Source organism: Oreochromis aureus, linkage group 7 (genome assembly GCF_013358895.1).
Source record: "Oreochromis aureus strain Israel breed Guangdong linkage group 7, ZZ_aureus, whole genome shotgun sequence".
NCBI classification, from domain to species: domain Eukaryota; kingdom Metazoa; phylum Chordata; class Actinopteri; order Cichliformes; family Cichlidae; genus Oreochromis; species Oreochromis aureus.
Window position 1 is genome coordinate 2,500,809 of NC_052948.1, and position 16,902 is coordinate 2,517,710.

General features: G+C 40.1%; 3 protein-coding genes across 9 annotated transcripts in view; 2 read left to right on the forward strand and 1 right to left on the reverse strand.

Annotated features, from left to right (window-relative positions):
- The window catches only part of zgc:173742 (DNA topoisomerase I, mitochondrial), a 28,716-nt gene extending 20,871 nt beyond the window's left edge, over positions 1 to 7,845 (forward strand). Inside the window, exons 14-19 of one of the 3 annotated variants that reach the window (XM_039614877.1) lie at positions 5,180 to 5,294; positions 5,962 to 6,089; positions 6,320 to 6,420; positions 7,017 to 7,166; positions 7,355 to 7,483; positions 7,719 to 7,845. In XM_039614877.1, coding sequence (XP_039470811.1) covers positions 5,180 to 5,294; positions 5,962 to 6,089; positions 6,320 to 6,420; positions 7,017 to 7,166; positions 7,355 to 7,457 — 597 coding nt within the window. In that variant the 3' untranslated portion in view covers positions 7,458 to 7,483; positions 7,719 to 7,845. Of the gene's footprint in view, positions 1 to 5,179; positions 5,295 to 5,961; positions 6,090 to 6,319; positions 6,421 to 7,016; positions 7,167 to 7,288 lie in introns of all 3 variants that reach the window. The other 2 variants (XM_039614876.1, XM_039614878.1) reach the window with 2 other exon arrangements.
- A 2,031-nt stretch (positions 7,846 to 9,876) lies between these two features.
- On the reverse strand, positions 9,877 to 11,897 carry hsbp1b (heat shock factor binding protein 1b). Its single transcript, XM_031760109.2, has 4 exons — positions 11,714 to 11,897; positions 10,748 to 10,814; positions 10,475 to 10,601; positions 9,877 to 10,373 (listed from the first exon to the last, which is right to left on the reverse strand). The coding sequence occupies exons 1-3, from the start codon at positions 11,756 to 11,758 to the stop codon at positions 10,480 to 10,482; spliced, it is 234 nt and encodes a 77-aa protein (XP_031615969.1). The 5' UTR covers positions 11,759 to 11,897; the 3' UTR covers positions 9,877 to 10,373; positions 10,475 to 10,479.
- Positions 10,823 to 16,902, forward strand: part of si:dkey-246g23.2 (solute carrier family 66 member 2) — a 60,271-nt gene continuing 54,191 nt past the window's right edge. For 3 of the 5 annotated variants that reach the window (XM_031760125.2, XM_031760126.2, XM_039614883.1), the window contains exons 1-3: positions 11,977 to 12,284; positions 14,618 to 14,899; positions 16,173 to 16,306. In XM_031760125.2, coding sequence (XP_031615985.1) covers positions 14,691 to 14,899; positions 16,173 to 16,306 — 343 coding nt within the window. In that variant the 5' untranslated portion in view covers positions 11,977 to 12,284; positions 14,618 to 14,690. Of the gene's footprint in view, positions 11,101 to 11,268; positions 11,381 to 11,976; positions 12,285 to 14,617; positions 14,900 to 16,172; positions 16,307 to 16,902 lie in introns of those variants that run through there. The other 2 variants (XM_039614882.1, XM_039614881.1) reach the window with 2 other exon arrangements.

A 16,902-nucleotide genomic window follows, 5' to 3' on the forward strand; every position in this document is an offset into this window, starting at 1 on the left:
GAAAGAGCGAAAACAAGCAATGAAATGAAAACATGATGAATTTCAAGAAGTGTGTGTGTGTGTGTGTGTTCCTGTCTAGCTATCTTTGTGAGGACCGAAATCTGCATTCTACTATACTTGTGAGAACCAGCAGTCACTTGTGAGGACACACAACCCGGTCCTCACATTTTTGAAGGCATTTAAAGGCATTTTTGAGGCTCAAAATGTGGTTTTAGTGTCAGGGTTACAATTAGGTTATGGTTAGGTTTAGGGTAAGGGGCTAGGGCAGGGGTCGGCAACCTGCGGCTCTTTAGTCCTTATACTGCGGCTCCGGGTGGTTTGGGAAAATCAATTATTAGTATGTAGTAGAGATGGACCGATACCGGTCCGATACTGACCTAAATTACTGGATCGGATATCGGAGGGAAATAAAAAATGTAATCCGATCCATTAAATATCAAAAAAGGACCTCAGAAAACTTGCGACATGGCGTAACTCGACTCATAACCGTAGCACGTCGGAGCAGTGTGGTCACGTGATAGAGCGGCTGTGTGTATTTGTAGCCTCACTGCCAAACCAGCATTTCATCTCCGAGGAAGTTATCCCAGAGAGAAGTAAAGCAAGTGTGTAAGTTCATCTCTGAATGTTTGTAAAGCGTTCCCACGTTAAGCCTAACAACCGATATATGGAGCGACTGCCTCTCTCTCTCCCTCTCCTGCTGCTACTTCAATCATGAAACTGCTTAATGATCAGCTGATCGGCTTTTCTGTCGCGAGTCCGTCTCTCTTCTTTGTTTTTGGCCCACTTTGCACCAGAAAGAGGAAACCAGCGGCTGAACAACAGCAGCACGTTTAAGCTTGATAAGCTGTTGTTAGAATTTATTTAATATTACTTTCTACACCAGGATCCTTTTCTAGCTGACGGCTGGTAACTGTGCAGGGGCGGATCTAGCAAAGTTTAGCCAGGGGGCCGATAGGGCATGAACAGGGAAGAGGGGCACAAAGACATACTTTTCTTTCTTATTCTCATTTAAAATGTCTAGCTTTTAATAAATAATTATCTGAATCTTACACCCAAAGTTTTAATCTGATGTAAAATGTATAGAAGTCCATTACTGTATATAGTAACTGTTAAGTCTAATATACCTTAGTAAGCTATAGTACTTTTTCCTTTGGGAAGGTACCATCTGTGCAGTCTGCAATTCTGTAGAAGAAAGATGTTGAATCTATTTAATTATTCTTGAAAAATAATTGATTTCTGTGCATTTTTTTCACCCTGCATCAAATTAAAGTTGATTACATGGATTAAGCATCATGAGGTGGAGGGTGGGGGGTGGTTCCCTATTTTCTTTTTTTTGAATTTGCAACCCTATTAGTTAGGTTGCTTAATATTTTGCTAAGTACTCTTTAAAATACCAGAATAGGGAGGATGGTGCAGGTTTAAGTTTATTAGATTGATTTGAACTATAAAATACTTTGGCTGCAGTGTATTTTTTTACATACAGGTATAACAGAATAGCTTTAGTGTTGTTGTTTATTTAAACTTGAGTATGAACTTATACAAAATGCAGCAAGATATTTAAAAAACAGTTTTATTGATTAAAACACACTATATCGGATTCATATCGGCATCGGCAGATATCCAAATTTATGATATCGTTATCGGACATAAAAAAGTGGTATCGTGCCATCTCTAGTATTTAGCTGAAGTGTATTTTATTTGTGTTTAGTTCTTTTTTTAACTTGTAGTTCTAAATTGGAAGATTATTGTGATATTGAAATATAAAATAAAATTATATTTTATTATTTTTTCGTTGTTCAAAATAAGCGCCACACTCGCAGAAGTCGTGTACCCACCAAACGCCGTGCATTTATCGAGACTTTCAACCCCAGATAGGCCAATTATGGATCTTCGGATCCACATTATGTCGGCAGCTGTTCTCCACCGTGAACTATGTTAAAGACAAACACCGCTCACGCCTCACAGATGACAGCTTACAGTCCTGCGTAAAGATGAAAGCCCCGGTTTGCAGACGCTGTGCGCAGAGGTTCGGGACCAGAAGTCTCATTGTAAACATATCACGGCGGACCCGGACGATGTTTCCATGAGCATGCTTTTCAGCATCTCTTTATTGACCACTTTTCACACACAGTTGCTGTACGCATACAGCCGGCTGTAGCTTTTCAGCTCACAGCCCGACAACACAACAGCAGAGAGAGCACAGGCTTTAAGGCGGCGAGGGGTGATTGCGGGTGCCGCTCAGGTGCGTCCGACTCACCTGCAGCGGCACTGCGGACCACGCCCCGCCACACACATTAACCAGGTAAAATACATATTTATGCAGAATTTTGCAAATATCTATTTTTCATTTTTTTGTAGCATAGTGATTTTTTTTTTCCAATTATTTTTTTAAAATTCAGGTCAAGGCTCGCTTACGTTCCAAAAGCCCAAAAGGCGATATAAGGGTGGTGGCTCACAACAGTTTTTCTTTGCTACATGGATCATTTAAGTTCAGCTTTTAAATTCATTTAAGAGACCTTCAACTGAGTGTCTTTCCTTTTTGTTATATTTCTTTAAGACTTCAAAATGTGTTAATTACATAAATAAAATGTAATTTTCTCTGTAGCACTTCATGGATTTCATAAGCAACACACCTTAGTTGTTCACAGAAAGCATAAAGGTAAAAAAACAATATATACAGTGTTATCTTCATTTTAGATGTCAAAAAGTATTTGCGGCTCCCAGTGTTTTCTTTTGCGTGGAAACCGGGTCCAAGTGGCTCTTTGGATGTTAAAGGTTGCAGACCCCTGGGCTAGGGAAACCATTATGTCAATGAGGGTCCTCACTAAGATACTGTAGCTGAACGTGTGTGTGTGTGTGTGTGTGTGTGTGTGTGTGTGTGAGTGAGTAAAGTGCTCACATGTAATGTTCCTCGAATCATGCTAACATTCCTGCCATATTTTCACTGTGTTTCTTACTTTGTTAGATTTGTTCTCCGTGTTGATCTCTCTTAGCTTAATGGCACCAGACCATAGAAATTGCACCACCAGCTGTTTTTCTTGATGAACCTTTGAGATTTGCACAATGGTTGTGGGTCACAAAGCACATTCATTATTTCATTATTTGGAGATTTTGTTTAAAAGCTGCACATTTTGATGGATGACTAGCCGGTGAAAGAAGCTAGAGTCTCAAATAGGATAAAACATCCTGGGCAGATGAATTTAAATACTTTATTTCAGTATCTTTATAAATGTATTCACTTGTAGGAATCATTGTTAATTTTGTGAAGGGTGAAGCTTCTGAAGGAGACCAGGATGAGTGTTTGGGGTTTTGTCATTGGCCTACTCCCTATTATGATGCTGCTTTGTAGGGCGTGAGATTTCACGTATCTCTAAGCATTCAGCGTCGTGAATGTCTCAGTGAATAACATTTTAGAGAAAGATGAGGAGAGTTGATGCTCATCGATATGATTGCAGAATGCCTCGCTAAGGTGATTGTGGGTTTTATGAGCATGCACACGTACACACAGATAAACACACATATAGACAGACATTATGTTAAGGTCTGGATGTCTGATCTATTTTGAAATTGCAGGTATTTTCAGCTTCTCTGGAAGCCTCTTTACTGAACTCCACATCGTTCAGGTTAGCTGTAATAACTACATCTTACAAAAATGAATTAAATTACAACCAGCAGTGTGTTATAGTCCTTACGAGCTCCTTTATTCGGTACATTTTCCCTCCACTCTTTTGTATCATTTACCCATCTATAGGAACCTGTTTTGTTTTTTGGCCGAGGGACCGATGCACGCAAATTAGACCCAGTGAGAAATGAAAAGCACCTCATCATAGGCAGTGTAGAAAGGCAACAGTCAATATTTCCCTGGCATTAGTAGCCATCACAATAAATTGGATAGCAGTATGTTAATGAGAAAGACCAGTATGTTGCATCCTGTATTATAGATAGGAAATTAGAACTGTGGTAATGACGCATTTTAATAATGCCTTAGGAGACAACATGGATGACACACACACACACACACACACACACACACACACACACACACACACACACACACACACACACACACGTCTGGTTTGCTATCCTCGTGGGGACATCCCATTGACATAATGCTTTCCCTAGCCCCTTACCCTAACCCTAACCATCAAAAATGAATGCCTAACCCTGACCCTTACCCTAAACCTAACCATAACCTAATTGTAACCCTGACACTAAAACCACATTTTGAGTGTGAAAATTGCTTTCAACCCCAAGGGGACCTGGATTTTGGTCCCCATTGTGCAGAAAGTCCCCACCAGTATAGTAAATGTCAGATTTTGGTCCCCACCAGGATAGTACGAACCCGTACACACACACACACACACACACACACACACACACACACACACACACACACACATTAGCACCATGCCGAGGGAGTTGGGGGTGTGAGAGGTATCGTACTCGCCCCATAGACTAGCAAACTCCTTCATTAGCATCGTAGAGCCAGAGTTAGGTAGCTCATTAGCAAGGCAGCCGCAGCAGCAGATGCTTCTACCTGCGTGCTCGTGCTCCAGCACATGCATGCACACGTACACTATATATATATATATATACATGGAAAAACACCCACTCAGCTTGCAGTGAGACAGTGATACAGGTCTGTGGCCCCAGTAGGTCCTGATCCTGATGATTAAACCAGCATCATTATTGTAGACTTTATCAGAATTACTTCTGCTTCACATCTGAATGCTTTCATCCATATTCAAAATGCATGTGACGCCTTCCTCATCAAGTCTATATTTGCACCTGAAACTGGCGTGTGTGCATGAGCATATGGTTTTTGTTTTTTGCTTTAACACCAGTGAGTGTCCTCTCACACTGTTAACTCTGTTTCATCTGTTTTGTAAAGACTGCTGTCATTTCTCAGCTGTTAATGGATATGTAAACTAACTATATACAACTTTAACTTGTTCTAACACCTACAGAAATGTCAGTGAGACGTAGTATTATGATCTGTTTTAATCTCCCTGATCTAATGGATGATGATAATGAAGTCAGAGATTCTATTTTGATTTATTTGTAAGGCAGAGATTCTTTGCCACCGCAGTGGCACATTACCACAGTGCCACCTAGTGGTAGATGGCATGTGTTGATTTAGTTGGACTAATGTGGTTTTCTTTCCTGTTTCTCGTTGCAGACCAACGTTCTGAACAAACATCTGAGTTCTCTAATGCCCGGTCTGACTGCAAAAGTCTTCAGGACATACAACGCCTCCATCACTCTGCAGCAGCAGCTTAAGGAGCTCACAAACAGTCAGTCACACCTGCTCGCTGCACTGTAACAGTCTAAATTGACTTTAAATGCTCTGCACCACACATGAGCATTTAAAGCAGTGGCTCGTGTTCCTCAGATGCTGGTTCAGGGGGGTTAATAATGTAACTTGCCATCAGTTCAGCTCATTGTGTCACAGGGTCCAGTGAAAACACTGCAATGACCCTCTTTTATATTTAGCCGGCTTAGTTCAAGGTATCCTGATGTCGGTCAGGTTTCTCAGCTATGACAGGAGTACATTATCGCTAAACCCAGAGCCGTACATCTCGTCCTCACTCTTATCAGAGTCCCATTGGCTGCCTCAGCCATGATTTTTTCCTTTCAGAGATAGAAGTGTCATACTCGTCTCATTTCTGGCTTGCCACTGAGAGCCAATACGCAGGCTGACATGCAGTGTTGTGTGAACCACGGGAGGAACAGATGAAGTTAATACACATGTGTATAAATGAAATAGGAGAATGTAATTATATGAATGTGACTTGAAGCTTGATATTTTGTCGCTGTGTGAGGTAATGGCATTAGGCGTGTCAGCGTGATTTTCTCTTTAATAGTTTCTGTGCATAATTCAGGTTTAATATCTGTTCTCACTTTTTTCCTTGTTTAAATACAAATTACTCTTTTTTTTATTTATTTTTTTTTGTTCCTCAGAGTCTGACAATGTGGCAGAGAAACTGCTGTCCTACAATCGAGCTAACAGAGCAGTTGCTATTCTGTGTAACCACCAGCGGGCGCCGCCAAAGACCTTTGAGCAATCCATGGCTAACCTTCAGGCCAAGGTAGGGGCAGCTTGATTTAAAGTTATTTGACAGTTTATATTTTATTGGACACAGTAATTTAAATTAGATTAGAAAGGTCAGCATTATACTTTTTGTATTCTTCTCATTGTTAATTGACTAAAGAACAGATGAGAATTCAAGTGACAGTGGATTCACAGCCTGTTCTGTCACATTTTGAATTTAAATGTGGTGCCTGTGTGAGAGCTTGTATCCATATGTGCTCCACCCAGATTGATGCCAGGAAGGAGCAGCTGGCTTTAGCCAAGACGGAGCTGAAACAAGCCAAGAAGGAGGCCAAGACGAAGGGGAATTCTGACCCAAAGTTGCAAGCGTGAGTGTCCAGTAGTGATGCGGCGCAGGACAAAAGAGAAAGCTTTAGCAACATTTTGTCCTGTCCATGCGTTGGAGTGAGGGCTACCACAAAGTAGCTTTAACCATTTTGGCAGATACCTGATATCTTTCTGTCCTGAACATTTTTTTTTAATACAACCAAAAAAAACACGAGCATGCAACTTTACAGGTGTGTAGCCGAGATCAAGATAAAGGGTTTAAAATGGTTGCTGTGCAATCCTCGGTGCACTGCTGGAGTTATGTCATTGTTTTTTCCTTTTTCTTGTGTGCCTCCCATTTTTAGAATATCATTCATTCATTCATTCGAATGACCCTTGGGCAGTGAATGGTTTCATGATATCTAAGTTTTTCATCACAGGGTAAATAGGATGGCGCTGAACAGCTTCGTATGCGTTTGCAATGACATCAGATTTGTTTTTCCCCCCCAGTAAAAATGGTGTTTGTTTTCAGGTCTTTTCTACTACTTTTAAATATTTACACCAACTCCTCTTTAATTGTTACACTGTGAAAGTGATACAAAAAGGTTCTTCCATCCACACATATCTGTACCAGTGATGATTGGCTCTTCTCTGTCAGGTTGGTGGAGCGGAAAAAGGCAGCAGTGAAGCGTTGTGAAGAGCAGCTGCTGAAGCTGGAGGTCCAGGCAACCGACAGAGAAGAGAACAAACAGATCGCTCTGGGTACCTCAAAGCTCAACTACTTAGACCCGCGGATATCCGTGGCCTGGTGAGTGAACACTACCAGCTGTTAAATATATAACACAAGATGTGTACTGATATTTTTCCCCCATAGACTCAGATATAATAGTTGGTTTGTTTCAACTTTACCATCTGTGTACCTCTTTCTAGGTGAAAAGATCTAAACCTGAATAAAAACTTTTAGGCTTATTTTTAATATTCTTCGCATCTATTCAGGTGTAAAAACATGGAGGTACCTATAGAGAAAATCTACAATAAAACCCAACGGGAGAAGTTTGCCTGGGCCATCGACATGACAGAGGCAGACTTTGAGTTCTAACCTAAAACTTATTCAAGTCTCAAAAGGTGACATAAGCTGCAATTCAGAAACCACTCTGTTAATTTTACATACAGTACTTTAATACTGCATTTATTGTAGTTTCAAAGACTGCCCATGTTGTACTTATAACTGTGTTGTACGATCGAGCTGTGCTTTAATGTGCTTTTGCTTAGTGGTGTTTGTTTTTGTTCGACATTTTCTTTGGAAAAACTGCTGTTATTTACTGTTTGTATGTTTTTGTTTGCATTAATCTGAATAAAGGTTCCCATCAGGCAGTAATGGGCCAAAGAAGCTGTCACGAGTTCTTAAACACCACTTTTGGGGAAGTGTTGTTTCAAATGCATAATTCTGCTGGTGTCAGTTTGCATTAAAGATGGTTTGTGTAAGACTGATGGCCAGTCTGACCAATTCATTCTAAACACAGTGCTTTAAAATGAACAATGGGAAACACTGATTAGAATGCAAATAAAAAGGCAGTAACTTAAAAATCCTTTAAACCCCATATTTAATTAAAATGGTACAAAGACAACAGATTTTGCTTTTTGGAAAAAATAAATAAAAATATATGCATGTGCTGATTTTTATTTAAGGGCAGCAATACATTTAAACAAACTTTAATGACAGGTGTTTTCCAGCGTGTTGCGTCACCTCTGCTTGAACTGATGAGACTAAATGTTGTAGTTTTTAAAGTAAAAGTTGCATTTTCCAGTTCATAGTACACTAAAGTTTTCAGTAGATAATTTCATCTGTGGATGTGATGACAAAGCGTTTAATGACAAGAAGTGCTTCTGAGCCCAGTGACATCCACTGAAGATTCTTCTTTTTGTGCCGTGTCACTCCATATATCTGAATATTATGCGCTGTACATGATGGGCTCACATGCTTATTTGCCTGTATCATTTTCCTTATTAATTCTAAAACACTTGGTGTCCCTGTGGTGCTCATGATGAAATTTCAACATGCAGGGTTTAAACGATTCCTGTTCATTTTTATTATTTACATTTTACAAACTGTCCTAACCTAAGAGGTTGATTATAATTTCATTACATTATAAACAATATAGATTTAAAAACCATGCAACACTGAGACGTTCCACATAATTTGCATCTGAAAATACGACTCTGGTTTAAAAAAAAAAAAGACCTACAGAAAAATGCAGAGCACCGCGGAGTTGGCTGTACTGTTAAAAATTCTGTCAGCACCAGAGGGGTATGCTATGGAGAACATTCAACACAGGCAGGCTTTCTTTGCTTTAGCTGACTTGACAAAACCTAAAACTCCAGTCAGAGATGGCAAACATCACATCGGTTAGCAACCTTCAAGTCTGGCTTTCAGCTCAGTGCGCGATCGTGTAAAAAGGTGTTTCATGCATCATGACTCTTTGTTCCACACGAAATGATCCAAGTGCCATCTACTCCAATCTGAGATGTTATCAGATGGTGTAAAAATTGGATTTGGTGCATAAAGTGGTAAACATTAGAATTTATTATGTTATTGCCGAGTGTGATTTTGGGGCTGTCACCTCAGAAATAGTTCTGAGTCTTTTAGACTGGATACATTAAATGTGCCTGATGTAAAGGAGATGCACAAATCACTTTCATTTGTCAGCAGGTTGATGTGAAATGAATTTCACATTAGTACTCTTTGTGTGGGGTCTGTATGCTGGTAGCTGCAGTTGTACTAAATCAGGGGTGTCCAACTCCAGCCTCATGGGCCAGTGTCCTACAGGTTTTAGATCTCACCATTGGTCAACACACTTGAACCAAATGATTAGTTCATTATCAGGCCTCTGGAGACCTTCAGGAGATGCTGAGGAGGTCATTCAGCCATTTAAATCAGCTGTTTTGGATCAAGGACACATCTAAAACCTGCAGGACACCGGCCCTCGAGGCCTGGAGTTTGACACCGCTGTACTAAATAGTTGGGATAGGCTCCAGTCTCCCCCACACACACATCTGAACTGGATAAACAGGAAAGGGATGGAATGAAGTGTAACATTTATACTTTTTTTTTTTTTTTGCTTCACTTAAATAAACATGCACAATACATAAGTCATCGTCAGGGGATTGCATTTAGTGGTTCCACTGAAGTGCAGCTTAACAACTTGGGACATATAAAACTTATTCCCCCAACATGTGTATATATCACACTTTTTAAAAATGCTATGAATAAAAGAAAAAACTCTGAAAATATGGATTTTTTTTTTTTTTTTACTGAAACTCTGAACATAACCTGCTGCCGAGCGGCTTATGTCTTCCGGTTAAGTGACCATAGTGACTTAGGTTAAAAGAGCCACTTGTCTTAAAGTCAGTTTTCATAACAGAAAACTGACTTTAAGCTTGACAGACTCCAATAACTCACTAATCTCACTTCATAGTGCACTCCTCTTTTCAAATATTGACCATACATGACAAACAGCTGTGTATTAAATAGCTTTAATAGAAGACTATCAGGATTGGAATGCATCCCACACAATGGTTGTAACAGTGCTCATTGTGAAACACTGCTAGCTTTAGAGATTCGCTGCACCATGTTGGTGCGGACATTGGATTGGAGGTTCTACTAACCTGTTAGCCTGCAAGTTTTAGTCCTCACCAGAGGCTAGGGCAAAACCATCACTGTCTGCTTTCGTGTCAAGGACTTCAATTACTGATATACATGTATATGAAAATAACCTCCAGGTTAGTACGCTAAATCTGCAATCCTGCACATGAGCACTTGAGGTGCTGAAGGGCATGTCACACTATTCTAGCTTACAAGTAACGTTCAAATTTTCAAGTCATTACATAACCGTTTCACAATATATAAAAAAGCATTTCACACAACGACACACCAAATCAATATTAGTCATTTTCAGAATGGAAAGTCTGCTGCTCCTGAATACAGGACCGACTTCACACCTTGTGATTTAGGAACCTGTGGGACAGATGTAAAAAAAACATTCACTATTAAAGCTTACATTCAACATATATTTACAGGAAAACTGACAAAGCTAGACATGTCGACTACTTTATTACCTTCATTATGATCCTTGACCCTCTTTAGCTTTTTCTGGTGTTGCCTCGATCTCCTCAACACCAGCCTGGGTCATCAGGTCAGCAATGTTTTTTTCCAAGTCATCAATACGTGTGCTCATTTCATCAAGTGGAGAATTAGTTAAGGCAGGTAATTACAACTGGAAATCACAAAGTCAGCTAACACGGAACAAATGATCCAGCCTACAATTATTAACTTTGATGCATATAATCAATACAACTGATGTTTAGCATTTTAGGTGATTATTAGGATATTCCTTCCAATGATCTGGTCTGACATGGTCTGGAACTTGTCCTGCATCTGTTGCAGCAGAGTCTGAACCTGTGGAGGGGAAAAGAGCAGAAATTGTGAAACTGGAGCCACTTAATAGTTAAAGTTTATGGAGATATAAAGTGAAGTCATAACACTGTCAGATACAAACACTTTCAAGCATATGGTCTGTGAATCAAAGCGTTAACAATGGTGAATTTGTTTCTATGCCAACAACTTAAAAGCTTGACTATGGATCTTTGATTTACTGTAACAAGTACACCTGCAGCAACCCCCCACCCCCATTCTGCATCTCCTTCTCATAAGAGCCAAGCTTTAATCCTCATCTTCTGTATATGTGAGTACGACTGTAGGAAACTAGGAAATGCATAACAACAAATGACTCAAACTAGCGGAGGTGGTTTTTAAACGTTTGCGAGGTTTACTTAAACTAAACGTCTCTCACTGACCCCCATCTCTATGGCAACACTCTAACACTGCCTACGCAGGCTTTGTCGTATAGGAAACACTAAAAGGATCATTAAAATACAATTTGTACATTTTAAGGTCTGTGTGAAACTGCGCGATATTCAGTAGTCAGACACTGACAAGGGAAACCTACTATATATAAGTGCCAGGTGAATAAGAATAGAAAATGTACTGCAAGTAACTTTTACATAATTCTGTGCAGTTTATTCGTTGAAATTTGGTGATGTCATTTACATGACCGGTTGACCATTACATAACATTCTGGAGCTAAAGTCTGGGATTGTGGTTTGGATACAACAAGCTCAATACAGACAGCCTTTGAATCTAGAGTTTTACACACCAAACAAAATCCGCGAAACACCGCATAACTGCTAAAATTTTCTAGCTCAGATAGCTTGCTATCGTTAGCATTGTTATTGGCTTTGCTAGCTAAGGCTAAGCTACTGTGGCTAAAGCTAGCTTGCCTAGCGATCACGACTCACCACATTGGTAAGGTCCTGCACCGATTTGGGGTCCGTCTCAGCCATGTTGTGATGTAAATGATTATCAGCGCCCAAACAGCACAAAAATTCAAACCGCTATCTAGCGACTGTTTTGCTATCAACTCGAAGTAAGCAATCTCGCACAACACCCACAGCACAGTCAGCTGTTCCAAAGCACAGAGAATCTCGCGAGAGCTGCTCCAATGTACAGCGAGTTTTGAATGGGCAGTACAGGGTTGTAGATTTTATTTACCCCACGTAGCCTCACGAAACTCCTGACGTTCAGATATTTGTTCAGTGCAGTAGTCTGCGTCATTTAGGCGTCCGGGTCATAGAAACATGCACACAAAAGCCTTTGTTAAATCTGTATTAACTAAAACAAAAGATAGAAGTCTATGTATCCGTGCGAGTGCATGTGCGCCTGCCTGCGCGCGCACGTTTCTCCTCATCTGAACGAGTTGGGATTTGAAAGTTGGAGCTGCCGGGGAGCCCGGTGTGTTTTGACGCCGCAGAAGTCGTGTGCGGGTTTTGTTTATGTTACAAACGGGCGGAAAGTGAATGAAGAGGCTTGGTAAGTAAAGCTTGAAGTTTTAAGTTAACTCCTAAATTAGGGAACTTAAACGGCTATAAAATCCTTATAAGGGGCGATACAGAATCAGCCCCATTGCGCACTGTGCGCGTTGTGAGCTCGCTATACTATTATAGAAAACGGTAGATTTTCTCAAGTGATTTAAATGTTGCCCTTAAAAGTTCTTATTTACACAGGCTTATGCGAAACCTTCATCTGTTTATAACAATGTAACCACACGCTGCGAATGCTGGGCCTGTGTGTCTTGTTACTCTGAGGCTGGCACAGTAGCCTAAAATTGATGTCTGGAAGTTCAGGCATGTTAGCCCAACCCAAAGAAGCTATGCTTTGCTTATGTAACAAAGCTTGTTGTGTTATCAGATGTAGTCCATCACATTTGGGCTGCTCTCGTGTGATGGTTAACTTCCACAGCAGGCAGAGGGAAGTAGCTGGAGACGCCTTGGATTGTTAAATTTCCTGAATAATATTTAACTTTGGAAAACACATAGAAACCTTTTTATGGAATGTGTTAAAGGTCAGCTGCAGGTTTTTATTCACTTTGCATTGTTAATCATCACATCTTTCAAATGCTTTCTGCAATGTTGGTGTTTTTACAGCCGTTATGTCCTTATTACAAATAAATTACCGCTGATGAATAATCAGGCTGTACATAGGGTATTCCACTCATTGCATCTGCTGTTGCGTTGAGGAGAAAAGGTTAATAGCAGCAGTCTTACAAGAAGAGAACCTGTTGGTGAGGTTTTTGTGTTATCACGACAAAAGTGTGTTGACCCAGTGCTGACTGGATTTCCAGGCTTGACTGATTCGTCAGCTGAGCCTGGCCACCAATCAAAAGAGCGCATTCATGCTAGCTCTTTTTAAGGTTTGATAATGAAAATATTAGACAGTGATTACTCAACAGGAAAGAACAGGAACACAAAAGTACCCACAAGAATGATGCCACTGCTCACTGTTTTTCAGCATGTGTAGGTCATGGTTTTGTGTACACAACATACATTTGTTTGTTTTTTTACTGAGGAACAACAATAGGGAACTGTAGTTTTAGGGAACTATATGAAATCAAATTTACTGAAATGTATTGTAACACTGTTTGGGGGAAAAGGGAACTACTTTGACCATTTGTAATAAAGTATCATGCCAAGTAGTCACAGTAGTCATTTTGCATTGTTAATAATAATATTAATTTGAAGATTTAATTTAAGAATACATTTTGAATTACAGGACCAAGTTGTTATGAAGACAGCCTGGTAACAGAATATGTTTAACTGAACATTTAAGATAAAAAGAAAAGCTGGTGTATGCAGTTTGACAGAAGTTGGTGCAGATATGCATTTTGACTTGTTATCTAAACAGTATGGTAGATGTTACTGACACATCCCATATTGGTCACCTTAGTAACGCCCCTAGCTTCACCAGCCGGTGACTGTTTAACCTCTCCTGGCAGTCCATGTCCTCTGTTGCTGTACATTCCCAGACCTTTGACTCCCGCTTGTGATCCCTGTTCTGATATGTGGCCACTATAAAAGACAATAAGTTTAAATAATAATAAAGTAGTTTGCTTGTTACTTGTCTGTCCTCTATATATTTATGTAATGAATTAAAGTACAGTATACTATTTTCAGATAGTCATGGGTCCATTTATTCTGCAGCTGTTGGGAAACCTGAATAAGAATTGACATTTTCTTTACTGCACCTCTGTTTGGAATCACTACTATGCCTGCCTGTAACAGCAGAGCTTGCCTAAGATGTGTTATTGAATGATTTTGATTGATGGAAATGGATGTAAAACAAGAAGAAAAATAAGATAACTGCCAGCATTTAGAAGTTGTATTTGGACGATAATGAGCCTTTTGTACTTTTAAAAAAAAAATATAAACAGTTAACAGCTGTTTTGACTAATGGACCAGCAAATATGTGAAACTGTAACAGACTATGCAACAATGACATAATTATTCCAGTTGTCTACTTCAACATTATGTTCTGCATAAAGAAGTTTAAAAGCAATATGTATGCCTGTATTGTATGTGTGCATTGATAGGCCAGTATCAGCTGACTGAGATCATTTTGGCCCTAATATGAAGGCATATTGCTTCATGTTTTCTGTAAGTTTGGCTGTTTTGGTCGTCGTGCATGGGCTACTCTCCTCTAACTGATTTTGTGCTGGAAACAAAAATGAAAATTGTGATGTGTGATATAAGAATGTGGCATTTAATTGCACTCGGGCAATGTTAATCTCTGGTTAGTGACTCTGAGCGCCTCATAATGCCCATTAATGATAATGCTGCTGACCTCCCATTACTTTGACTCTCTGACAGTGGCCTGCTGTCTGTCAGATCTCCTACCTCTACTCATCCACCTCCTGAACACTCGTAATATTCCCTTGCTGTGATGGATGCAGAGGTGGTTCTCCAGGAGGAGGACATGGAGGGCTCGTGGACGCTGCTCTCCTGGTTGGCATCATTTGTAATGGTGTTTGGGGGAGCCCTGCCTTATGTGCCGCAATATCAGGAGATCCAGAAAAGCAGCAACACTGAGGGATTCTCCACCAGAGTCTGTCTGGTGCTGCTCATAGCTAACATCTTGCGTATATTTTTCTGGTAAGAAAGTATTTGTTCTGTACTCATAATTTTTATCCTTTTGCTTTCCTCTTTTATTCCTTTTAAAGGTGCTAACCTGTCATGTCGGCCTTGAGGCTCTGTATTTAAATACAGCTGATCCTACCGGACTATGTACTGTTCTATAAGAGCTCTGTATTAGAGCTGGGCGATATGACCCAAAATTCATATCTCGATATTTTTTAGCTGGATGGCGATATAAGATATATATCTCGATATTTTTTTTTAAAGCCATAAAGTAAGAACAAAAAGAGAGTTCTTAGTCAAAGCTGTGTCCCAGATGTCACACAGGCACTTTTATTAACATACAGCATAGATGTACATGAAAAAAACTACTCAAAAATAAATTATGAGCATTTATTAAATAATGATGCTCTATAAATAAAAGAAAACTATGTTGTTTTGTGCATAACAAAAAGCTCACAATTGTGCAGTCAAAATGTAAACTAACAGACGCTGAGCATAATAACAAAGACAGATTTCACAGCTGCTCTGTTCCCAACTTCTACTGCGTGACTGACAGCCTGGAGTTTGAAATCCGCTTCGTAACCATGTCTCTGAACAGGAGCCATTTATGGTCCTTATACACACACAATACGGTAATATTACGTTGAAGCACAGTACGTATCACTCCGCGAGGCTCCTCGGTAGCCGTAATGCTCCGACAGTCCATCAAGCGGTGCAGCTCCGTAGCTTACCAAAGTCGTACTAAAACATTTTTTGACAGATTGCTGAGCGCTGTGTATCACATAAAATCGGTTCGCGGTCATCAAGCACAACCAGAATTCATACAAAAGGCGCGCAGTCAACTTTTGAGAAGATGAAAGGATTTCAGGCCGTGCATGGCGTTAGCGTGGTTAGCTCGTTAGCATGGTTAGCTCGTTAACACGTTGACGCCGTCCAGCCCCACGCACGGGGCGATGCGCAGCAACTCATTAACGGAGATTTGCCGTGTCCATCTTGTCGCTGCCTGCAGGTGAAGCGATGGGGGAGGAGGGGGAGTTGTGTTCAATGAAGGAGAGGCGAGGTCGTGTAACTTTGCGTAAAGACAAAAGTGGACGAAAGAGAGGCAAACTTGCGGCTCCGCAACTATCATTATAACGTAACATAGACTATATCGATATAAAGGATATTGTCACATCTTATATCTCGTATAAAAATATATCGATATTTTTTTAAAATCGATATATCGCCCAGCTCTACTCTGTATCTAAAGTCCTGATTGATTTTGGTTGGGTTGGTCTTGTTCTTGCAGGATAGGGAAGCAGTTTGAGCTGACCCTGCTGCTTCAGAGTGTGGTGATGATTCTCACCATGTTTGCCATGCTCCACCTTTGTTGCACTGTGCAAAACACCAACAGAGTCAGCACCAAGCAGCATCACCTTTCAGGTAACCAATACTTTAGGTCATACAATCACTGTCATAAGCAGTTACAGTTACAGCAAGTGACGCATCCAACATTCAATGCTTCCCTGTGTCAGCAGTTTTAGGCGAGAACTGATTCAACTCCTGCTTCTTTCCAAAAGAGGGAGCTAGTGGAAAAGCTAACATTGCAAGGTTGCTGTTCTCAAAACACCTTACCAATGAGAGCTACTTTTTTATATTCCGACTTGTCCTCTGTATATTGAATTCTACTTTTCAGTTTCCACTGTGATGAATACACAAACATACTGTACACAGTAAAGCTTGAAATATCATAAAAATATCATGTTAAAGAATGTGTAAGAAGTGCAAAGCAAGACAGAGACCGTCCACCATAACTGCAAACCCTTCTTTAACCTTATGGCATAACCTGATGTGCACCTCCCTCAAAATGTAACTACATGTCATGTTCATGCAGCCTGCAACTAGTTATTAATTTATCAATAATCATTGTCTCAATGTAAAAAATGGAAACTAATATAAGGACTTGCAAATGTCAGCAAATTTCTGGAGTGAGATTGCTGAAATTATCAAAATGGATGTGAAGGAATGCACAAAGCACT

What these genes read in the sequence shown, in the direction of transcription:
- hsbp1b (XM_031760109.2), bottom strand. Translation starts at nt 11,758, where the DNA reads ATGGCTGAGACGGACCCCAAATCGGTGCAGGACCTTACCAATGTG. An exon ending in TGCAGGACCTTACCAATGTG is followed by an intron (nt 10,815 to 11,713) that starts GTGAGTCGTGAT and finishes TCCCCTCCACAG; the next exon opens with GTTCAGACTCTGCTGCAACA. An exon ending in AGACCAGATCATTGGAAGGA is followed by an intron (nt 10,602 to 10,747) that starts ATATCCTAATAA and finishes CTAATTCTCCAC; the next exon opens with TTGATGAAATGAGCACACGT.